At 37.5% G+C, this 26,258-nt stretch overlaps 1 protein-coding gene across 2 annotated transcripts in view; it reads left to right on the forward strand.

Moving 5' to 3' along the window:
- Positions 1–26,258, forward strand: part of NWD2 (NACHT and WD repeat domain containing 2) — a 58,952-nt gene that overhangs the window by 19,827 nt on the left and 12,867 nt on the right. For both annotated transcript variants that reach the window (XM_074587780.1, XM_074587781.1), the window contains 2 exons: positions 2,741–2,829; positions 8,289–8,405. In XM_074587780.1, the coding sequence (XP_074443881.1) occupies positions 2,741–2,829; positions 8,289–8,405 (206 nt within the window). The remainder of the gene's footprint in view (positions 1–2,740; positions 2,830–8,288; positions 8,406–26,258) is intronic.

Here is a 26,258-nt window from a genome sequence, read left to right on the forward strand (position 1 = left end):
CTGCAAGAAAAGGTTGACTTAGGCACTAAAGTATGAGAGAAAGTTAATGACTATGGATCCTAAGGAGGGAGAAACTCATCCATCCTTCAATTCCATATGTACTAACTCAGGTGACTCTGGGCTGAGCGCGATGTTTTTTGCACTCCATTCCTAAATATTCATAGGATGCATCTGTATTAATCCAGATCTGGAGTACATTTCGGAGGTGAATCTCTTGACCATCACAGTCTAATATACTTTGACTCACATCATAGTATGTATGTAGTGCGTATGAACTGGGTTCCTTTTGGCTGAAAACCAGACAAATAACTCCAGGATCTCACCTAACGCACTCCAAATGTCTGTGGGAGTTGAGCCCAATCCAGAATGAAATCCCCTGAAATACATACGGCCTGGACACTGGGTCCTTTGCACCAGCTATTGTACTCTACAGTTTTGCTCGCACTGGCCCACGCAGTAGCAAAAGTCTTCCCAGGTACTGTACAAGGGACCTGCATGACTAAGCCAAACCTGCAGGTTCTTCTGAGAGACAGGATCACTGCTGGTTGCAAGGGGGATCGTGTGGGCTAGTCTCCCTCCTGAAGTGCTGCCAACAGTAACGTGGTCAACCATGAACTTGTCTGGTCGAGCCTTGAAGAGCTTCAAGGACAGAGGAGCTTCTCCTAGTGTCCCAGCTGAACTTCCCAAGCTGTAATATGCTGTCGTTGCCTTTGTTGCCCTGTCTGACACTGCCAGAAAGATCTTGGTTCTATCATCTTTGTAAATGCCTTAGAAGTAGTTGTAGGCTGCAGTTAGGTCCCCCTTACAGTCTTCGCCAGACTAAACAAGCCCAGATCCCTCCATCTCCCCTTGTAGGCCATGTGCTCTTTGCCCCTCGCCATCTCTGTAGCCTCTCCAGTTTCTTCCCCATCCTCCCCCTGATTTGGGGTGGCCAGAGTTGGGCACAGAACTCCTGCTGCAGCCTTTTCAGTGGCAGGCAGAGGAAAGTAATACCTTCTCCAGAGTGAAGTGAGGGGAGAGGGAGTGAGGCCACGCTCCTCCAAATGTAGCCCAGAGCAGGGTCTGTCTTATTTGCAGTGTTCAAATTGGATATATAAAAGCCGTGCACTGCAGATTTAGGATTTCGCCTTGAGCAGAAAGCTTGCAATGCAGCAAGGACTTGACTAAAGCTGCTGGACCATTCTTTGTCTTCACAACACATTAGCATAGTTAGTATATTTTAAAACATGAAATCATAAATATGGAATATTGTTGCACTTAGAGAGGATGTTTTATGAAAACTACTATGCCTTTGACTTTTCTCCCCATCAAAAGTCCTTGAAGGAAGAACTGGTAATTCAGATAAACTTGATTAAGCTCATGGCTGTACTTTTGCATCTTTGTGGTTACACCTTTTTACCTTGATGCAGATTTCACAAAAAGTAATTCACTGCAGGTGTTCTGGATTGCTTTCTGTTTGTAAAGATAAATGGTAATTATACCACGTTTGTGTCATATTTGAAAGATATATTTAAATATTAAGAAGAATACTAAGAATTTTGTGTAATTAATTAAAGTATGGATTTCACATTCTCCTAGAATTGTCAAAATAAAAAATACTGTAAATCTGTGACCATGATTCTATGAACAGATCTTTGACTAAAATGTGTCAGCTGTGGCTCTGATAAGCAAAACATTGTTAGATTTACACACATATCTCTGATTTACAACAATATGGGGATTGTTAAATCAGTTTTAACCTATTGTTTTGTTTCAGTGCAGTTATACAAATATTGCTTTAACTGCAGTAGATGTTCTCCCTCATCCATAAGTTAACACTGTTTAATTTTCATCACGTGGCACTCAGATCTAGTGGCTTACAGCAGTTGTGGTTTATTTTTGAAAATAACTTAGCAATGGTGTCATGCCTCTGTGTCTTAACTCAGTCGAAATCAGTCACAATCTAGACCTAGCAAAGTCCATCACATATCTTAGTCTTATTGTGACACAATAAAATTTATTATCTATACAAGATTTCATTACTAACCCAATTTACTTCAGATTAACAGTATGTTTCTTTAGTGATATGTTTTACATATACGTGTTCAGATTAACTTGGACAGACAGAACTTAATAATAATTTTGGTGTCATTGCCATATGTACTTCGTTATCAAAACACGTGTCATATTGCGTGGTGAGAATAACATGATATCAGAACTGTGCATTTAGTACGATAGCAGGAATCACCTAGACCAAAAATACCATAAATTATGCTATTAACAACTTACTTCCTTTTAAAATATTATCAGATTAAAGATGGTGAAGAAAGTGATAGTGTTTGACACAATGGCATTAACTCATATTACTGATTCATTTCTAAGTATAGAGATCTACTTAATCTTTGGTATGTTCCATGGTGTTTCTAATTAGTAAAATTCAGCTTCCTGACAACTAAACAGAAGTCAAACTGATAAAGAAATTCTGACTGTTGAATTACAAAATTAATTCAGCTGCGCTTTATTGAAATATGCTGCAATATTATGATGTGCCTGAAGCCTATTATTGCACATACAAACACATTTATGTTAAACATCACAAAGTGCAACATACACTTTGGAGATTAAATCCCAGCACTTGATTTTGATTAGGTTTGTGTGTGTGTGTTTTAAGGGCTTTTTTTTATCTGATAAATCTATATCTCTGACTAAAAGAACAGATTTCATATAAATATTATTAGTAACATCTTTTTCCCTAACACAGATACAATAGCAGAAAGGAGCGCCCTAAGAGAACATGTGTATCCTAAACTGAGAGAATTCTGCAGGGAAAACTATGGGCTGGAATTTCAGGTAGGTTTGTTCTGTTGAATCTTGCATTACTTTTTCTTGAAATTAACTCTGGTTAGAACGTATAACATGTTTAAATATTGTAATTGTTGTCATATCATTGGTAAAGTAGAAAATTGCAAAAAAATGTATTTCACATGTTAATTGTACTGGATTGATGTACATAAATTATTTTATACAGGCAGATTTGGGGTAAATTCTGAATAGGTGAAAAAACCACAGGGTTTTACAATGGCCACATGGCACTGGTAAAAGCAGTATGGCAACGAACTGACAACTTTCACATTAGAAACTTAATGAAACTACCTCCATTTTAGGTATTCAAAGTATTTAAGAAGAAATAATGTTACATTTGAATTACCGTGTTCTAGAAACCATACTTAAGTTAATGCAAGCTATTTTTAATTTCATGTAATCATCACTGAAGTAGCACCACTTGAATATTCAGATAATTGTTATATTATATCTACTCTAACTACAGGTTTGTCTTCCACTGTAATGTGGAAAATAATTTAACTAGGTGAATATTGAAACTGATTACCAAAATGAATTGAATGTGGAACATTTCTATTGAGATTATATACTCTGGAATTTGCTTCGTTTAATGTCAATTGTAAAATTTCCATTGCTTCAGTCAGTTCATATTTTCCTTCATGTTGTGGAAGACATAGACCCAAGACCCAAGACATAGACCACATCTTTGGTAAGAGCCAATTGATAATAAATACAGTTGCATTTGACTTAAAACGCAGGAGTCTGGCATCACAGCTAAAGGCACGGGTACTTTTAAGTCAGATGTTCATAGTCCAGCAAAGTCATCCAGTAAAGTCCCATATATGTCAGCAGGCCTGGAACTGGCTGTCTGCTACGAGAAACAAATGTGGTGTGCGATGCTGCAAAAATGTTGTTCAGTTATTCAAAAATTCTGATTCTACACCCTCAAGCCTTCCTCACATACTAGTATTAACCTCCCATTTTAGTGACCCCAAAACCTCAGCTTTCCAGAGCGTAACTTACCTCGAAACAGTTAATGCCTTTTAGACCACATCCTGTTCCTCCCAGTGTATTATTCTTGATGCACATGCAGCTGGTTTTTAATCAAAGTAACAAGTTCTTAAATTAGGATATTTGGTTTTAATTCCCTGAGTCACAGTGGAGTTGCTGAATCTGCATGGTGGTAAATTCCAGAGTGATTTTTGAGTATGGCTATAAAAGAATTTCATCTGAAGGTCCCAGCTCATCAGCTGATTGGGAAGTCCCAGCTGCAGTGGCACATGCAAGGAATAGCAAAAGATATTTAAATAATAGAGCATTTTTTGCCTGTTATTACCAAGTGATATTAATGGAAAATATGAACTCTCTATTTCTCAGTCATCTTTGAGGAGACATCTCAGTGATAGGAGGGAAATGTCTCCTCCAAGTAGATCATAATCCACTGAATTCTTTGTGAGAGGAAACATGTCTGTCTTCAAATGGATTGTAATGTAGTCTCTTGGGGAGGAATAATTAAGTTTAGTCTAATTTATATTCATGGAAGCAAATTATTTTATTATATAGTTTCAACACCAGGAGCATCCTTATGTGATATGAGGTCTGAGAGACAGCTCCACTGACACATTTCAGAAAGCAGATAGAAAGCTATCACATTTCTGTGGAAGCAAAGTAGGAAAACTCATACAAAAAATTACCAAGGGAAAGTAGTAAAGCATTTTGGAGTAGGCTCTGAAATAGCATCTATCAAAACATTTTTTTTGCCTTTTCCATTCCTGATACACTGAGTTTCTTATGTTAGCATGCAAAATCAAGACTACAGTTCTTAGCGCAGTGGTGTCAAGAAAATATTATGTACTTTTCAGATACAGGGATAAATTTATATTCCCTGTACAGAGCATAACACAGAACTTTTCATCCTGATATGTAATCTACTGACCAAACAAGAACTACCTTGCATGTGGCTACCACAAATGCACTATAATATAGGGTGCCCTGAAGACACCCTCTTCCTGATAAGTTATGACCCCAGTTAAATGCATTTGAGCACATTCATTGCTCCAGCTTCCGCTGAGTCATCTGGCTGCACTGATAGGTGTTTCAGTTGTTGCAAAGCATGAGATCCCTCAGGCGTCCTCAAGTCGGGGGGGGGCTGTTAGGGAACATAACTGCCATGTGTGTGGAAGCAGAACTGAATACATTCAATCACTCTATGAATTTGTTTGCTCGATGGACTTCCTTTTCCATTGGATCAGAAAATATTTCTGAAAAACAGGTAGGTATGGGTGAAGACTGAAAGCAAATAAGTTGAGAAAAAAGACTTCCAGAGTGCATGGTGGTTTGTACCTGAAATACAGTATTTTTTTAGGGGAGGACAGAGAGGTTCAAGAAAGTATTTATAATAGAAAAATTTTGGAGGATAGCTAACCACAGTTAATTAGCAGCATTCTCTTTTCTTCTTGGGAACCATAAACTGTTTCAAATTATTTTTACCATGTGATATATGCTAGAAGGGACTCGGAATTTTGCATGTATGAAATTTTTTAGTGTTTTTTTAAGCACTTGGAAGCAATAAAGATGAAATTATTTAATTTCCTTAGAAAAATCTGTCAAACTGTAAGACTGGTAGGACAAAAGCTAAAATAAGCAAAAGAAAACACTGAATTATGAATGAAAAGTCTCTGTTAGGTGACTAGAGTGGAACTGAACACAACCAGTGCGAGTCCACTGTGCGTAAGTAGCTCTCGCACAGAGCACTGGTTGTATCTCACCTTGGCAGCCTTACTGGAAATTAGAGTGGGTGTTTGTCACGCAGTTTTTCCAAGTATAAGTCAAAACGTACTTCAACATCAGATACAATTGTCGTCTTGTTCCATTTCTTTAATTTTGTCAATCCTATTTATTTCAGTTTACATAAAGAATAACTGATGAGCCCCTCATTTTGAATTTCTTGGTGCCTTCAGAGGTTTGATCGCTAAATATTTCTTCTTCCAGGAGAAAATTATAATATGTTAAGATACTATGTGCCTGTCACATTTTAACCCCAGCCGGCAGCTAGGACCACGCAGCCACTTGCACAATTCTCCCCCTTCCCCGCCAGGAAGGGTTGGGAGAAGAGGGAGAAAAGGAGAGGAAAGGAAAGAGAAACCAAACCAAACCAAACCAAAAAACTCATGGGCTGAGATAAAGATAGTTTAAGAGAACAATATCAGAAAAGGAAAATAGCAATAATAATTAGTAATAGTAATAATAATAATAATTGTAAAAGAATATACAAGACACAAGTCACTCTCACGACCCAGTAAATTGGTGAATTGGCACCATCCTAAGCAGTGATTGCGGATTCCCGCCCCCCTGGCTCATCCCATTTGTACACTGGGCATGACACCTGTGATACAGAAAATTCCATTGGCCATTCCATCATTCTGTCTATACTCCTTCTCAGCTTCTATGGGAAGCTGAAAAGGGTCCTTGAAAAGCATAAACATTGCTTGGCAATAACTAAAGCTGTATGCATTATTGACATTCCTTTCACAGCAATCACTAGAAAGAAAATTAACTCTTTCCCAGCTGAAACCAGGACAGCACCAAAATTGTGTTACCCCATAAAAATAATCTGTAACGCTATAACACACAGGAAGCAGCCACTGAGACCCTACAATATCTGCTATTCCAAGAATTTCCTCTTCACATTTACAGAATTAACATGGTTTCTGAACAGTTAATTAAAATAGAAATTGCTTTTATGTTTCAGATGGGCTTCACAATAAATTCATTCAACCAGTAACTCAAATATTTTTGACTGTACGCTGAGATGCTCTAATTTTATGGCTAGAATACTTAAGCCGTATCATACATCATTCAAGTAATCAGACAGCTGAATACGATGTGAAGTTCAATAATGAAGTTGGATAGATAATAACAGAAGGGAGAGAGGAAGAAGGGAACACTTTTTTCCTAATGAAACTAAAAGAGAAAAGCACAGAGAAGAAATTGGTGCACATGAGGGAAATAGGAAGGCTGTTTGAGATGCGGTTTTGTGAAGCAGAAGCTGCTTGTTCCAGCAAAATTTTGGAACAGAGTTTCTGTGAAAAAATAAAAATATTAAATGTATTTTCTTGGCAGTGTAAGCTACAGTGCATTCTATACATTGGGCTATTTCATTTATCATCAGTCAGACTGTACATTACCTCTCATGTTTGGCAACAGTGGGCCTACTCCAGCAAACACTGACCTGTGTCCAAAAATTTTCTGGTAGAAATGACCAACGAGAGTGTTGGTTGTGAAATTAAACATAAATACTTCTAGGATTAGGTCTTAAACCTTGGCATTTATTGTTATGAGAAATTTTCCAAGGAGATTAACCATGTAAATGGTGAATTTTACTTTTACATCCACCCATTATTAGTTCTTATATTAGATCTTCAGGCTGATTTTATGATCTGCTTAGACAACAGCTAGTTTTGTGATTCTGTTTCTTATGGAAACAGCAGAGTGCTTCCACAGTACAAATAATATTACAGTAAACAGTACTGTAATATATTCATGTCTTAATACAATTTTGATTTTTTTTTTAACTATCCATTTGAACTTTTTTTTGTTCAAGTTAGGTACATGATATATGCAATCAATAGTGGCTTAAATGAGAGAGTTGTAGCACGTACCATAAGTTTTATTCCAAAAGAAAAGTATACATATGATCCTATTCTAAATTCAATTTCTACAGTAAGAATTCAGACTTTTAGTTAAAATGTGTAGAGAAATCACACTTCATCACTTAATTTCTTCAAATAAATTTAACATCCATATTCCAGTTTCTTCCAGGAGTTTTTTTGCATCTAATTACCATCACAAAACTGAGTCTGTAGCCACAGATGAAAGGTTGGACAGCAAGCTGTCTGCCATTCCATATCTATACAATCTCTGCTTCCAAAGTAACAAAGACCAGCTAACAAAGGAAGTACAATATTACAGAAGTGTGCGTATTCTTTCTTTTGAGTATTTTTTTTTGTGCACAGGATGAGTTTATATCCTGTGGATACAAATGACACAGGGTGTCAAGTCGTGGTCTTGACTGTGATCCACAGCAAAACTCCCATTAATTTCCATGCAGCCAGGATTTTATCGATGCTTTTGTCATTATTCTCACCTATCCATTATATGCAATCTAGTAGCAAATAAAGACTACATCAAATCAAGATCTTGTCATGCTAATCTCTGCAAAAAAATATGAATATGAAATGAGAGACTGTCCTAGGAGGGACTATCTGGGAGAGAAAAGAAGAGGCTTGAATTGCCATTTAGCTAAGGAAACCCTGCCAGTCTGTAAGGACTGGATACAGACCTCATTGCCTTTCACTGCGCTGCAGAGCAATGCTTAGCAGTACAGGAAGTGTTGACAAAGCTAATTTTTAATTTGACAGGTAGAAAGGGCATACCATAAAGTAACAATGTTGTATACTGTTTTCCAGGTCATAGACTTATACTGGGGAGTTGAAGCAGATGAATGGGACAGTCCCGAGCTGCAAAAGACTCGTATGAAGCTGCTAGAAGATTGCCTGAAAAGTTCTGCAGGTCCATGTTTTGTTGTGGGTATAAAAATAATGTTTTACTTTACAACAGAAATACAATGTTAGCTACCCTAGCATGCATGATTCAGTAACAAATGTATTCTTTTCTTCTTTCTAAAATATTTAATACTTCTCGCTGTACATTTGCTATACTGCATCCAAATGTTTCCTTATACAGCACTGTAGCTTAACAGTGATTACTCAGTGGAGAGGAAAGAAGGATCTTTCGTGATCAATCCCCATAGCAAGATGGGTTTAGAAACCACAAGGTGTGACTGTACTACTATCACGACAGAAGTATGGACTACTTGTTTAAGGAGGCCACTATTCATTACTTCACGGCACTTCTCACACATGCATTATGGGCTGGCCTAGAAGGACTTAGGGGAGCATAGCAGCAGTGAAGAGCTATCTGCTCTCGCCTGCATTTTGCTGTTTTGTGTTGTAAACCAGAACAAGTTAGGGTGCCAGGTATTAGAGTGTGAAAAGACTGGCGGTCAGTGGCAACCCAAGGAAGCTCCAAGACTTAAGTGTTTTACCTGCTCCCTGACTTCTCTTTACTGTTGCCAGAACAAGCATCGTTTGTAGGATTCTTCAAGAGTCAGTAAAGCTGGCAAAAAAAGATAGATCTTCATGGGCTTTCCCTATTAGGCCTAAAGGAAAGACTGAACCACTTTTACAGCAGTGGTCTGTAAAGGATTACATATTTATTTTAATGTCAGAGAGGTCTTTTTCTGTAGATGAACCTGTTGTTTTGCATCAAGCTCAACAGTCGGCAGCGATCCCTTGCAACTTTTACAGCTGAAACAGCGTGAATTTATGAAGTCATGCCAAACTTTGTGTAGGGTTCTAGTAGCTGAAAGGCACTGGGAGTAGGCTGTATATGTAAAGTCCTGCCAGGTATGCTTTTCCCTCTTCCAATGAATCATATACAGTAGATTTTGCTGATATGGATTTTTTATTAAATATACAATTCAGAGTAGTGCATTTTTTTTCTCCTTCTTCTGTGCTTAGAAAGATTTGTACCATGTTTTAAGATGAACATAGTTAACTTGAAAAATATTTAAAGACTAGTTTAGTGCATGGTATGCCAACTGTATTAGTTTTCAGTGCATAGACAAAAAATATTTGACTTTTGATAAATGCCTTCTCCCAGCTGTTTGTGGAGTAGCATATCCTCATTATCTGTGAAGAGAAAGGCTGTTCTTTAACTTTCTGGGTAGACGTAGAATCTCTTTCAAGAGATTGGCTATTCAGTGGTATATACTGTGTACTTAACAGCAGCTGTTAAAGCATCAAAACAAAATACAAGATGATTTGGGAAGAACATGAGTTTACTTTGTATTTGAGAAGTACTATGTGCAAGGCAGACTTCAGTGAAAGTACAAAACCAGTCACGTGAGTAGGGTTTGCTATGATCAGGAATACTTCTCTAAAAGATAAATATTTATATTATTCCAAAACATATTTCATTCTTTATCAGTTGTCTTGAGGCTCCATCTTTGCGAGAAATAAATGCGGGATGTACGACAATTATTTTTCTATACATAGCTGTAGGACTGCAGCGATATTAGGATAAGTCTCAAGTTAAATTAACCTCTATAAAACTCTTCATTTGCATTTAAGAAGACAACCAACATTATTTAAGGCAAAGTCCTTGCAGAGGAAAAAATAGATATCCCACCTACATTAGATAAATTCAGTTCCAGTTTCGTTAGTGTTTTAGAAGTACCAGAACATACAGGGCAAAAGACAGACTCATTCAGTATCTCTCCATTAGGCTGAATGTTTTCAAGTAAACATACCAAATCCTACTTAACTAATTTTGTCAATTATTATACTAATTGTTAGTGTGAGTTTTACAAGCATTTTTCTATTTACAAGCATTACAAGCATTTTGCTGTTATACATCTTTATTACAAGTTCTCAAGGACTGGTCTGAAAGTAAAAAAAAAACATTGCTTCTGTTTACTATTAACACACTACTGATTATCCTCTCCATAGTCACTTGTTTATTCCAACCGGAAGGGTAGTGGGAATGCTTGTCACTTAGACATCAAAGGACGCCTGCCACTCTCCTTTGACAGCTTTAATCCTGATTTATTAACCTGTGTTTTGATGTTAGACTTCAATGGAAAACAATTTTACGACCATGCATTTGCTATTCCAAATTTTCTTTTCTAGAATATATTTGCTAAGAAAATAATTTAGAAAAGGTAGATTTCTCCTCTGTACCTAAATTAGGTAATTGAACTCTAATTCTTAGATAAGGCAGAGAAGAGTTCTGAAAAAACTGCAAGTCCTTGATTTATTTTATTTTTTTTTAGGGAAGAATTTTAAAGATTTAGGGAACTGAAACCACAAAACCCCATGGGGACAGAAGGAATACAAAAAACTGCCTGCTGTGAAGGCTGGAGATCACTTCCCTCCATGCCAAAGATTAGACAAAGAGCAAGCTGTAGCATGTGTTGTTCTGTACTTTTATCACACTATTACAACCATCTCTGGCTCTGTTTCATTCACCTGCTTGCCTCACTCTCTTCTTTAGCTTCAGAGCCCTGGGGAACAAAGGCCGTCCTCAGTGCTAGACCATAAAGAGCCTGGTGTTTGGAGTACCGAGACTGGGCTGGGTTTCATGCTGTCATGACACTGTTTTTCACAAGCACACACTGTCCCAGATCTCTAGAGAGTTTGGGTAGCTTCCATCTTTGGTGACTAAATTTAGTTTTCTGGGTTTATTTTTCTACTTTTTATCTTCCCTTTGATGAAGAAACAGAGTTGGAACAGAAAGGCATGGCGTTTTTTCCTGTAGGAAACCCAGTGTCCTTAGACATGGGTGTTCCAAAATCTCTGACAGTGAAGGAAACCTCATCATGTACCATTGCTGCATATTTTAGCAGCTCAGAATTTTGAAGCTGTTAAGAACTGCCTGCCTGATATTGTTACTAAGGAAAGAAATCAAGCCAAATCAGAAATTTTAAAGAGAACAAAACAGTTAGCAAAGAGGTTGCAGTGCACCAGTGACTTCAATATTTATTCCAGGTTTTCCAAGTATGGGTCAGAGTAATAGCTCTCCCAATGACTAGACTGGCAAAGCTACAGACATCTCTTTGTGCATATTTGTTTTTTTTCTCTGTTGCACCTTAGTGGGATGGGGTTTATTTCATTTACAACACAAATTGAAGAAGATTCTGTTCCAACAAACATAATTAATTTTAATTTATAGCAACATAATTAAAAACTGACTTTGGCACCGCAGGCTTGGGGCAAGTTCCCGTTTCTTAAGAAAGTTCTATAAAATGTGCCACTTCATGGCACCCCACTTCAGCTGGGTACTATTTTACTTTTCAATTACCGTTTTTTTTAATTCAGACACAGAACTGGAATTAAATCGAACTATTCAGAATTAACTAGCAGATATGGATTGATTTTAGAAAGTGTTTCTTTATGGCATTTTGTGCCTGCATTGTGATATCAGATGGCGAGAAAATGAAATTCAGTTCTTAAATTAGTGCAGTGCATAAGTTGGAAGCCCCAAGCTTTTCTTCAGATACAGAACAACAAAATCCAAATGAACACATATTCCTAAACACAAAGGTGGAAGCAGTTCGGAAAAAAATGGATAATTCATTTCCTGCAACACTGTCTTTGGGAATGTACAGTCTGCCTCTTACCTACTGCCTGAGCTCTATCAACACTTGATCCAATTAAGGGAGAGGGGAGTTGTTTCTTTTTTGGTTAAGTTGGGTTTTTTGTTTCATTGGTTTTTTGCTGTTTATAATCAGTGCCTATTATACATGATCATTTAAGAACTCATAGCCTTTACTGTAGGTAAATACATACCATGCTATTTTTGATCTACAGAATAATTTATCAATATTTATTTATGAGTTGTAAAGTACTACTTCTGTGGAAAAAATACTTTCTGTACAAATTTTATGCAGAAATCATACTGGTTGTCTCTGGAATCTACGTGGGGAGATTGAAATGCAGTATATTTATTAAATTGTGAACTACTTAAACTCTGCATTGCATAACAATACCAAAGACAAAATACATTCAGTGCATCACTGGAAGCTTTACATTTTCTTGGGCTATGTTTCCTAGGAAATTCATAAGAGATGGCAATACAGACAGGATGGTAGAGTGACGATAGAGGTTTATTATCATCCCACAGCTAGTACTGATCATGAGCAGGATAGGGGTATTTAAGAAACATACAGATTTGGCACTTCAGGGCATGCTCTAGTGGCAGAGATTGTAGGGATTTTTTTGTGTGTGTATGGTTGGACTCGATGACCTCAAAGGTCCTTTCCAACCATGAAGATTCTATGATTCTATGATTATGGACCTAGTATCAACACCTTTGACAACTAATAGAAAGATATAGGTACCTCCAGTAATATCTGAGTCATCTTCTAGATGACCGTTTCTCCATTAACAGCAAGAAGACATTAGGGAGTTAGACTGCTAATTTAGGAACTCAAGTACAGTGCTTGATACCAGTTAAGGCCTTGAGCTATTTAGGGTGTCGTTAGTCTATAGTGATTATTTGCAGAATAAGTTTACTGCCCTTTTATCAGGGTTCCCTGAGTAATACTCCAGTACTAACCTGCAGTTGATTGCGCCTTAGTACAGCTGAGAGAACTGGCAAGATCCTCTGTGCTTCTCTTCAAACACACCCTGCAAGTTATAACACGTGGGTGCTCTCTTCCATCTGTGCGGCTCCACACAGTCTCTGCCTGAACTGCTGTTCTTGCATGACTACATCCGGAAAAGCTGTAAAATGAAAGGGAGACATGGAAATGAAATGTTAGTTTGTCGCCTGTAATGGTTTGCTCAATTAAATATGTTTGGGTTTGTACAAACCTAAGAGATTCTCCCCACCCATCATTCAAATCGTCTGGTCCAAAGAATAGTAAAAACATTTTCTACCTACTCTGGACAGACATCGTAACTTACATTATCCATCTCAAATTATTGACAGCTTGTTGTTAATTTCAGCATTAATGAACTATTAAAAATGACCTAGCATTATAAAATTTGGATTCCAGTAGGATTTTGAAAGACTATCAGCAATTCACAATATTTGGCATGTCCTTAAATCACCTTGAAATTGAAGATGAAATATAGTAAATTGAAGAGCGAAATGGTTTTTTACATCTCTGGATCTTTTTGTTCCTACAGTGCAATGCATGCTTTAATTATTCCATGAAGTACACTGCTACTTGATTCTCTTTGCTTAGTACAAATGGTTGATAATTAATTCTGAGCGCATTCCAGCTCAGAGAAAATTCCAAATTATATTACTCCAGCTCTGCTGAATCTCCTCATCTTCCATTTCAGGTCTGGTGTTACATTAGGGTTTATTCCTAATGTAAAAACCAAATACAGACAGGTTCTGGAACACCCAAGTTACATTTTGCTTTTGCTTTCCTGGGAAAAAGGCCACATGTTTTAAGTTAGGGAGGCTAAAGTCAGTCCAATGTGTCTATAATAAAACAGCCAGTTCAGGGGGAATGCTAAGCACCCAGTGCTCTTTGGGAATTCAGCAGAAGTTACAAGTGCTTGGTACATTTCAGAATTTAATTTTCCTCAAGGAAGCAACTCTTTTTTTTTTAAGTTAATAAGGAGAAATAGCTGGAACCAAATGTGGCACAACAGCCCACCTCTGCCAATAAAGTATATTCCAAGAAACAAATATCAAACTATGAATTTTCTTCTCACCCCACATCTGATTCAAAACCCAGCCAAATAAGAACTCCGTCTAACATAAGTGAGTTCGGGGTCATATAGCATATCAGGAATGGCTCCATAGGACTTGTTGGCATTAACCTGAAGTGAAGTATATGTCTGTGGACACTAATCCTGTTTAGTGAATAGGAAAAATTTTTCTGTGAATGTCAGAGTTCTGTGTATTTTTTGAAAATCCGTCAAAATGAGAAAGTGATTGAATTTTAAAGACATAGTATGCAACTTTCCCCTCAGCAAGCTTCGATCTTCTTTCACAGCCTCCAGACAAACAGGCAAAGGGTGTGTATCCCTTTCCGTGTTGTTTATCTCTGAACAACACACATACACACAGAGTGGAATCAAGCAAGGGGTGATATTATATGATTAAGCTATTGTAAGTCAGTTCCTTGATCTGCTGTAGGGCTGGGAATGTATTTTCCTGTGAATCACCTCTGATTCTCTAAATCTAAAATCTAGGGTCTAAAAAGGCTTACCCATTTTTTAAATATATGCCATTGAAAAAACCTACAAGACAAGGCAGCTTTTCCTTGGAACATTGAAACTGCACAGGGTTTGATGTAGTCTTAAAATAACTTGCATTTTCAGCCTCTGGTCAGAAGACTGTATGTATTTTCTGCTAAGTCACTGTATTTCTTTTTCTTGACATAAATAGAATTTTTGGTCCTGCCTTCCAGAAAGGTTAAGTATTATATTTAATATAAATGACCATATTAGTGAGAACAAGATTAGCATGAACTAAAGTTTCCATCATTCTATGTATAATGTGTAGAGGAAGAAAGAGGCTGCATGAGATTTATGAGATTTATTTTCTCTTGACCCTCAAGAGCTTTACCAGACCATCTTCTGAGGTAGTATTGTAATCAGCTAGACATAACGGTCTGTTCTACAAATGAAACTAGATCAGAAAGCCAACATTGGCTATTCTGCAGAGGTGGTGGGGGTGGGGAATCCTAAACTGTGCGATTCTATTTCTGTGTAAAGAAAGAGCATACTTTACAGTATTTAGCAGGTAGTTGATAGGTTCAAAGAGAACTCTTAATGCTATTGCTTGCACTTAGGGTATATACCTGCCCTTTTCTCAAATTCAGAGATTCACTTCAGGGATCCTTTGGTTCTCCAATAACAGACCCAGAAACAAACACTTACCCACAAAATAACTAGTTCACTTTTCAGTCTGATTATTGTTAAAGCCAGCTGGTAGTAGCTAGGTCTGTTTTTTTAAGATAATCAGAGTGTATAAATTTCACAGGATCCTTTTTTCTTCAATTAAAGATATTAATTTACTGAACTAAAATAAGAGACAGTATCAGTGTTCGCCATAGTAATACTGGTATGCATCCATAAGGTATTGCCTCTTTTCTCTTAAAATATTTGCTCTCAGTGCAAGGTGCTTTTTTTGGAGTTCCTGTTCTGTTAGCATGCCACATAGCAGCTAATTATATGCTTCTTTCTTTAATAAGTGGAAAACTTCACACAGTAACGTTTTATTCCACTCCACCTCGAAAACATGAAGCAGAGAATACTTGCTTAGAATGCTATGCAGACTGCAACTATTATAGGTAAACTATATGTTCTTTTCTTGTTAACTCATTTGCATAGTATAGAAATTACTTTAATGCTTAAATCTGTTTAAAAAGAATTTAGAATAGTAGAGCTACTCGTGGCTGGAAAAACAGCACATCCCTGGGCTGCATACTTTTGCGGAGCATGTACTCTGCCTCTTGGTCATGCCATTGCATGGCAGAGCAAGATAGTGTTTTTATTGAAAGAAGTGTTACGACCTGATGTTCTTTGCTACATTTCAGTCCTTTCCCATAAGGATTTGCTACAGTTTTTAAACAGTTGGCAAATGATTTGATCTGTTACCTGCAGCCAGTACTTAGTTTTGTACACTTACCATTAATTACCTTTTAGTTAAAAATTAGTGTTAGAAAAGGCACGAAGATATCCCACTAGAAAGCTACTATAGGTAAGTTTTTATTTTAACATATTTCATTATTGAAGAAGTATGGTAAGATAAAGTTAAGAGGATTTATATAGGTGGTTTTTTTTTCCTCTATACTATAAATTGAAAACTAATATTGGGTAGTATTGAAGAACAATAGTTTTTGAAATGTGACAGTTCTAAAGGCGGCTTTATGAAGAGAGGGATTTATATTTAATATAAATTATTAAATTATTAGGTTTAGCATTCTCATTGTAATATTTGGTGATGTGAATTAACAGTTAAATACTGTTGATACGCTGAATACTTGAAGTAATGCTCTTCATCAGCCGCAGTCTTTGTCAAGTGTGGAAGGGGTGTGGTTTATGAAGTCAAGGAAAGCTTTAATCTCTATTATCACAGTGCTTGCTTTAGTCTTTTTCCTTCAGTTCAGCTTTTTTGAAGATCCCTTACACATTTTTCTTTCTCTCCTTAACTGTTATTACAGTTTAGATTATTAGTTCCTTTCATCCTACTGTCCTTTCTAGCCTCCTACAAATTTATAACATTTTAATAAACCAGAAAAAAATGGTTCTTCCCCTCTAAGCATGTGAAAAGTAGGGGGAACATGCAAATAATTTAAGAACATACAGAAGGGACTGATAGTTCCACATCAGTCTTAAGTTTACTGGGCCATCATACTGCTAGCATTGTTGGGGAAGGAAAATTATACTCTTTTTATATGTGTCTCTTCTTGTGGAATGAATTAGCTAATCATTTCTTTTCATCTTTGAAGGACTAGATAGATTGATAAAGTTTAGAGAGTATCAGCCACCAATTGTCCCAAATAACAAGCCCGGAAACCTACGCCAGCTGGCTTGGAGAAAAGAATGTTTCATCACAATTGGCACATAAGGATACAGAAATCAAATAAAAGTCATCAAAATCCAGGAACCAGTCAAAATAAATAATATAGGCCATTCCATGTGTACTTGCAAAGCAGGTTTGATGTTACATTATGATACCTGTTTTGCATACTGTGATAAACACTAAAATTAAATTCTGAGTGCTTGTAGAGAGGGGGCATTATAATCTGATCGAACTAATGTCCCTTATACTAAAAATTGGCCTTTGGGCCTTCATTTATGTTATATCTCTGCAAAACAAGTTTATTAAATGTGTTTTAGGTGCTTCACTACACACTATACAGCCATGGGTCATACCAGGCTCATGGGGACTGTATTATTCTATGCAAGTTGTGAAATCATTTTCTTGACATTTAATTACAAAATTAGGTTTTCATTTGTAGACTCAATGAATACTAATCTGTTCAGCTCTAATAAGAAGGGGAAGAAAACAGCAAATAGAAATTTGCAGCAAAATCTCATATCATGTTGTAACTAGCTTCAGTTTTCTTAAAGTCAGGAGTGATGTTAAAAACTCTGTTATACCATCAGTGATCTCTGCCTCTGATAATGCTCACTAATTAATGCTTTCTAATACCTTCATAGTGGCTATATATGTTACTGAGAAACACAGCTTAATTATGTTACGGAAAAGCATAAATATATAGGTCTGTTTCCAATAAAGAGTGTGTGTATGTGCTTACAGTAGCATTTGGATAGTTTTTGCAGTCCTAAAAATCCCTCCTCAATTGCTGCAATTTTGGCGGCGACTACCGACACGATGCCTCTCTGTTAATCCCTTAGTGCCTAATTCATCTCTTCCTGCCACGCCCAGCATTACCTTAATCTAAACTCTTTGACTCATCATTTGTCACTTAAGTACCATCCCCAAATGGTATTTAACACATTAAAGAGCAACAGTAGGAGAAGCTTTTTTTAGGCAGACCTCACCTATGAGATGCAAGACAGGATTTCAAGCCCTTTCACAGTTCCTCCCTGCTTTGGTAAGCATTGTGATTATTCTACAAAGCAGGGGAGGTTACTCCACCATGCCCTCCTGTAAACAAGATTGATCTCCTTGCTGTTTCCAGGACAGGTACATTTCCCACTCCCTGTAGTGATTTCCACAGACAAGGCTATTGACTCCAGTCTGGGCTGAGTCCTAAAGTCTTTTATTAAATCTAGCCCTTGTACTTTGGTTTTCTACCCAGCTCCACTGTTACAGAGTGTTGCAAGACCTGTCAGAGAGTTGACACGAATCAGGACTGCAGTAGGAGTTACCTGCAAGGTCCTGAGCTTTATGTGAGAGGAAAAATGTACATACATGTCTATCAGGAAATCTCCACCCAATTTAAAAAAAAAGAAAGCAAAGTGAGAATGATATATCTGTTTGTTGGAGAATCAGAGTGAGCAAGCAGCTCAACTCTATAGCCAGAGGTAGGCAAAAATCTTCTCCAGTCCTTCCTCTATCCTACCTTTATGCACAGACCTCCTTCCCAATTTTATTCTTTTTGACTGGTTTTTCACCTGCACCCATGTTCAGGGAGATCGAAGACCCATCAATGACAGTGAAGGAAAAGGCAACAAAATCAACATGATCACGTAGAAGACAGGAGAAAGACTGTGGAGGAAGCAGACCATTGATACTTTCACAGGCAGGAGAAAGGAGAGTTCTGTTGAAACAAAATGTATCAGGGAAGTAGGTCATGAATTTCTTCTGAGGAAGCACCTTCACTCTGCATGACGGACTGTTAGCTCCTAGCCACTATGTCCCGAGAAATTACTCATCATTGTTTCATACCTCCCTACCACTAGGGAAAAGCTTTGAGATTTAAAAGTATTGCACTGTGGATGAAGTTCAGAGTTGAGGGAATTGTTTCATTTACAGCTGGATTCAGCTGCTCTCTTTAATTCTCTGAAAGGTGGGTTAAGCATCAGGTAACTCCGCCATCGTTTTCTTCTTACGCCTTATGTCAAGAACATTACTCACAGCAAAAGACTTCATCACTTGCACATCATCCTTCCAGTCCCAGTCAGTTTTCTTACAAGGTAGTTTAACAGCCTTTTTTTGTTTTTCATGGAGGTGAAACCAATACCCATCTCAAGCTTCTGAAACACCTATAGCCCCCCAGTGTACCCCTGGAGTACCTCCAGGGAAAAAAGGAAGAGAGAAATTAGGGCATGGCTCTGTGAAACAGTGCACAGCAACATTTCTCAAGCCAAGGAACATAAATACATACCCAGGCAGGGTGGAAAAAAATAATCTATTTCTCAGCACAGAAGTGTCTTTATTATGCCTTCAGTTTTCTACTCACTTCAATAATTTCAATTAAAAATCTGTACAGTCAGCTGAAGTTCTAAAACTAAATCTATTTACCCATAAGCTTCAACCAAAGGATTGAGGTATGGACACTATTATTAGCACCTAGATATGGAGAAAAATCAAATTAAAATGTGTGCTACTGCTCGATGGTATAATTTTTCCCTTAAAAGCTAAACAGGACAAACAACGTAAAGCAACAGTCCCATCCCTGCTGATACCTAAATACACAGGATCCTTTGCATATCAACACTCAAAATAGAAATACTTGTTTTGCAAGCTATCATTAGCCCCATTTTATAGATCGGCAATCTGAGGCAGTGGCAAAAGCATCAGGAAGTTACCAGTTTCCATACTGGGATGAAGCAAAAATGGAAAGAAGATTTAAGAGTTCTGCACCAGCTCTGATGTTTTGGCCACTAAATTGCACTGCCTTACAAGTGTTGGCAGTAGAAGAAATATACCGTTCTGAAGGCACTTTGATCTGTACATCCTAGAAATCACAGGCTACAACTTTTTTGGCCTTTTTTCATATTTTTGATTTCATATTAAAGTATTTTTGGGAGATTAAATTCCAATGCAACAAAACTTTTGTCCTTTGATCACTAGCATGAATAGGCAAGAAAAGCAGTCAAATGTATTTAATTGAAGAATATTCTCTCTGAGCATGTATCAGGTGGCCCTCACACTGTACCGCATTGCAGCTAGAAGGGAAAAATGGGAGTAGAAGCAGCTATTTTCAAGACATCTCTTGGGCACCAGCTACTCTGGAACTCCAGCTTTCTAAAACTTGGTTTAGATGAAGTGCCTTATTGCAGCTTTCTCCATCTTGGTTTCAGTTGTTCAGTTCGGTTTTAATGGCTTGGAGTTTACCCTAACAATATATACTCCATTGAGATTTTCAGTTAATTCATATATTTGTTTTTCTTCTTACTGAAATCATTAGGGCATTGCCAATAAATTTAAGTAAATATACTTTCCTAGTTTCAGTTCAGATGATTCACGGTTGTTTAGCCATTAGCATTTTTGCTTTGAGTTTGAGAAAAATTGGCTATTGTTGCCTTAAGGAATAAAAAAATAATATAGGACATTATTTTCTGTTTGTTTCTGGTAGTAAATTCTCAGTTTCCATTCAAATCATATTTATTTCTCAGAAGCAAGATTCCAGCTACCCCTGTTATTTTGTTGGGGATTTTTTTTCCCCAAAATGTCTCTGGCTGTGCCTAAACATCTTATATCACATAAGTAATTTCTATAGGGTACTGTTACAACAGAGTTACAATCTACTGGCAACAAACCAAAAAGACCTGTAGTTGTACTAAAATTCTTTGAATGGGATGTTAAATGAAAGGTCCTTAAAAATTGGTACCCTAACCATTTGTTCCAGATTGGGAAGACGTGATTTACGTGTATATTTGGTTATGTCAGTTAAGCCCACATTTCTGCAGACCAGGTGTTACAAATTCTGCGTGCCTTCCCTGACTTGAACATGCCAAACCTAGGCAGGTTTGCACATGTAAATGGGTTGCGTTAGCACATCCGAATTCAGTATGAAAGACAGGACAGAAAGCGTAGCCAGTATACATATAAAATGTAAGGTTTGAATACAATGGAGCATTTCTTGTAGTTATGCTGAAGTGATTCTGTCTTCAATTCGAACATACAGATAATCAATTGAAAGAAATGGATGGATATTAGCATCCGATTATAATAAACGTGCTTTTTGACAAAACTCTTATAAGAAATTTGAGTTCTTTTAAAACTGAAGTTAAATAGATATGTCAATCTTTCACTTGTATTTTTCTTTATGAGTCTTTTTTGTCTATAGCAGTCTGTTCTATTATGGAGTAATGTACTTTTTATCAGCTAATAGATATATTAACATCACAGCAAGCAGTAGCACAAAAAACACATTTCTCTGAGTAAAATGGCTATTTGACTGAAATGTATTGCATTAAAGAGGAAAAAAAGCTTTTCTTTCATAAGAAATATTTAACTGCAAGAGGAAGGAAGCCTAGAAGCACAGGCTGAGGGAGCAGAGGGTTAGATCTCTAACCCCAGGATTCACAAGAGGCAGTGAAGAGCAAGCGACAACAGGGGAGACGGGGATCCAGAGGACTGCCTTTGCAGCCCTGGAATAGGGCATTCATGCAAACTGGAAAGATAAAGTTCATGTTCCTGCTACAATTACTATACAGTTACTTATACAAAAGCTATGTGGCTTCATATACAGAGATGAGCCGCACTAGCAGCAGCTTTGGCACGCTACTGTTACCCCATCACTGATGCCCAGAAGCCTGATGAGTAGGGTATATACCCGATTACCACAGACTTGTCCTCCTTGTTCAGGAGAGATTTTGAAACAGGCTTCTTGCTCCATGGGTCAGCTTCCTCATTAGCTGCCTCGCGTTAGATTATGACCCACTAGCTACAGCCTGCTCCTCACCAGCTTTCTGCCCAAGGCCTCCTGGTGCGATGTGGCACGAGTTTCTACCAGACTGCAATCCACAGTTCCCTTGAGGATGGTAGGACACCTCCAGGACATCAGGGGGAGCAGCATTTCCCAACCCTTGACAACAGATGAACAACATAACATCCCAAGGGATTTTAACAGCACTTAAGTCCCTACAAGTCAAGCACCTGCTGAAGAACCACTTGGTGTATCTCAGTGACACCTGAATGCTGATGCTGGGTGCCTGCAGGAAATTTTAATCTCAGAGTATGAAGCATTCACTGCATCTTCAATAATGTGAGATACACTCTTTCTCCTAAAGGAGCTGTTCTACTTTGAATAAGTCATCTCAGTTTAAGCTTACATTAATTTAGCAGGCTGAAAAGTCAGTCACTCGAGACCTAATTGATGACTGGGCAAGGTTTTCCTCCTTTAGTAGTGAGCAGTTTCTGTAAGGACAGGGCTGAGAATTAGGAACAACTTCCACTACCCAGTTATAGCTAACCACTGCATACCTGTCACGGCTCCAAATCTCTGCCCACTCTTAATTCCCTGCACCTACTTCCCACATCAAATGGGGACAAGAATACTCCCTAATCCCTCATGGGTCTTGCAAAACCAAATTGTTTAAGAAGTGCCTAGATCTGGACACACAGAGGTGTATTTTAGGTTAAAAAATTAATTGTGGTTAGATTAAATTCCTTCAAAGATGATTTCTTGAATCCTTATTCTTCAAAAAGTTGGCAATCCAAGACTGCTGTGAGAAGAGGCAGAGAGGACACATGTATGTGCTTCAGTGTCACATGTGGAACTTGACAAAGACCAAGACGTAGAAGTGGAATGGCTGATCCCATGAAGCTCAGCAAAAGATCATTGAATTGGATCAGATCATTCACCAGCTCCAAAACTGTATTTTCAATGAAACTGAAGCTTTCTGTGTTGGCATAACAGCAAAAAAAATTGTTGCTCTTAAGCTGACAATTATCTGAAATCGCTTCACAAAACATTACAAATCTGACTTTTCACATTACTTGGTTTGCAGATGCCCACATATAATTTAAAAAAAAAGAAAAAACCAAACACCCAAACAGATTAATGAAACCAATCAGTAATGAATATAACTTGCTGTTATTTGACAGCTTGTTTTTATTAAAATTACCACTAAATATCTTAGATGGTATTAAATATATCTAACATTTCAATTTGTTCTGTATCAATAAAAGGCATGGTATTAGGGTTCATGAACATCTTAGTGATGACGTCTGAATTAATTACACGAGCTGCACTATGAAACCCATCATATCAAGATCAAATCCAAATCTGGTTAGTTTCCTCCTTTTGGTCATTGTCCTGACTGTGCCTATAATTTGAATATCTTTCCACACCAAGAAGATCACAGGGAAAAATATTTCCCATCTGGATCTAAATGGTATTTTTTTAATCTTCATTTAATAGTAACTTTAGCCTCAGGCTCAAAAAAGCTAACGAGACAACTGCTGAGCTTGCTCTGTGTTAATTCTATAAAGTTTTGTTAGATACAAATGGTTGCTGAGGGTTTTATACATCTTTGCCAGCCTGGTAGCTTTAAACAGTTCAATCACCTTCAATCTAATGAATCTTTAATTTGTTTTTTTACTATTAAAGGAAAATGACTCATCAGGTGGGAGATTTTGATTCACGAGTCTGCATATAAAACTGTCTCTTGGTACTGAACATAGTGTAAACATTACTGTTCCCTTTAAAAATAATTTCTTACAATAATCATCAAAATGCTGCAATGTTGTTACCACAAATTGAAGTTTTAGGTTATTACTGTAGAATACTCTGATATTTTTGATAAAGGTCTGAAATAACAGTATTCTTATTTGCAGACTCAGTATGAAACAACATGAAGATTGTGAAAAATTCTATTTTCTTTCAATTCTGTTGCTTCATTTTTCTTCATTTTTCTATGAAGAAATTTGCATTTGCTTGAATGTGTAGGGACTATGGAGAGGGGGGCAGATATTTCCAGAGGCTGCTGCAAGGCTCTGGCATGGATGCAGTGCAGACACTGAAGCCCCCAAAGGAAAAGTGCAATTCAGAGTTTCTCATTTAGGCCTCTAAAGGCTTGAGTGCTTTTGTTGTACCCTGATAGACTACACAAACACAGTCAGATATAAAGATAACGACCCCAGAAAGAGTGGAGGGGAGGTGGGTATTCCCTGGTACCAGCTAGATGGAGATATTTCCAAGCCTCGCCTGTGTCTAAACACGGGAAGATTAAGTTTTCACAGCCTGTGCATGCAAATAAACCCATCCTAAGGCTGTCATTTAGCCTTACAAACAAGTAGTTTATTAAGATTAATATTTCAACAAATGCATATAGTCTGTTTAGAGTCTTTTTTTTTTTTTTTTTTTTTGCTAGTGACCACTGTTAATGGAAAACATGCAGTGCATCTGGAGGAAGGTGTGTTTAGGTGAAGAACTGTTGCCCACGAGCCTGGTGTGTTTATGTGATGCAACCCAGCACCCCAGTCTCTCAGGAGAAAATGCTGCATGTACTCAGCAAGTCTCCTGCTTCCAGCAGTGGGGTGTGATATCACAGTCCTTTAGAAAAACAGTGTCAGTTACTTTTGTCCTCTCCAAAAAAATGAAAAGAAGTTGTGTTTCAATACCTCGGTTAAATGGCCAATGAAATTGGGCTGTAGATTGAGGCTAGTCTGGAGTTATTGGGAAGCACAGGAATCACTCCAAGAGATTTCTACTATATAAATTTTTTTACCAGAATATTTTTCAAATGGCTACAGAGTCAGGTACCTCTAATACTAGAACGTCAACTAACTTCTGTTGGGGCACCAAGAGGAAGACAGCTGCAGTGCAGTGCCTGGGATTGCTCTGCTCTAAATGATAGACCTGCTCAGCACAGTATTTACAATTTGCTAGTTCTACTCATGTAATCAATTCCGTTCTCATTCCAGTGCTGTTCTTTTTATTCCCTAACCTGTTTCTATTTCTATTTCTCTTTGTTTACTTATCAATTCTACTGCATTAGAACATCAAAGACACTAATCATTTAATTGCCTTTCTAAATGCACACATTCACCAAGTAGGTGCCGCAGGTGTCCTCAGAATCTCTGTTCAGCTGCTCCTTAACTTTGCTTTAATTGTAGAAATGCCTAAGTTATGGCTAAAACATGGAGTTCTTGCTCACACCAGCCACACGAAGCAGTATTCCTGAGTTAAACACAGCCAAATTTCAGAGGTGTGCTCTGGCCTGGCCAACTTATGCAGCTAGTACGAAAGACTTCCACCACAATCATTTTCTGGTGTGCAGTTACAGAAGACTGGTTGGCACCGTGCTGCCTGCTGTTCCCTCAGCAGTTCCCAGGGAACAAATATGCAGTAGACGGGTGCTGGCATGGCCTCTGCAGCTTCCTTTTTTGCCATGGTCCACTTTTTAAGTTCTAAAACTAAACTGTTTAGCACATTTAGATCCTTACAAGATATTTAACTGATGTGTTCCTTTCTTGGTACAGCTGTTAGCTTCGGGCAGTCCTAAACACTAGATGTCAACAATAACAAGCTAGACCCAGTTTGCACCTTGCATTGCAACATATATTCACTCAGACTTCTCTTTCCTCCACACTTCCTCATTCCTTTTCTTCCTAGCACTATGCATGTATCATCTTTTAAGACTAACCTTAAAACTCTTGCATAAACCACAACCAAACCAGAAGAGGAGAAATACCTCAAAGCAAAGGCTTATTTTGTTGTTTGTTAAACTCACTGCCATTATTCCAAATGGAGGGCACTCTTTTGTCTGTGTGATTCCTCTTCTATGCGTCTCTGTTCTTCCCTCAACTAATACTGGACTTCTACCAAAATATTAGCAATGCCATCTATAGCACCAAGATACACCAAGATAAATGTATGTATGTCCTCTACTGCTTAACATTTGATTTTAAAAAATGCGATGGCTTTCCAGTAGTATTTGTATAGGCCTGTGTCTTATTTAAAAGCTTGTGACGCAGTCATCCACAGTGGTTCTATTATTCTGATCACGTCAAAGTTCCTTTTTATTGTGTTTTGCTCTAGTAGCCAGAAGGATGATCCCTAATACAGGTTTATTTACATAATGTCTGTTGCAATGACAGATAAAATACAAGAAAAAACCATTCGTCTTTTCATTTTAAAGTACTGCTTTTTGTAATTTACCTATAGTACAGTGAAGAGAGAACAGCACAAACTGTACCAGAGAAGCAGAAAAGTACACAGAATAATCCCAAAACAAATTTAGTTGATAAAATGCAGTACATTAAAACCAGACATTTTAATGTTGACATTTTAGTATTGTTAATGAAGGGCCCAGCTATTGATCTTTGCTTGGGCTTCTATTGAATCCACTGGACTTAAATTCAGAAAAAGTGTAGCCTAATGAATTTCAAGTAATAATTGCTATAGAAGGTAATTGCAAAATTTGCATAGCAAAGTTCCTCTGAGAGAAATTTATGAGATTTCTACATCAATCTGAATG

This window comes from Larus michahellis, chromosome 5, assembly GCF_964199755.1.
Source record: "Larus michahellis chromosome 5, bLarMic1.1, whole genome shotgun sequence".
NCBI classification, from domain to species: domain Eukaryota; kingdom Metazoa; phylum Chordata; class Aves; order Charadriiformes; family Laridae; genus Larus; species Larus michahellis.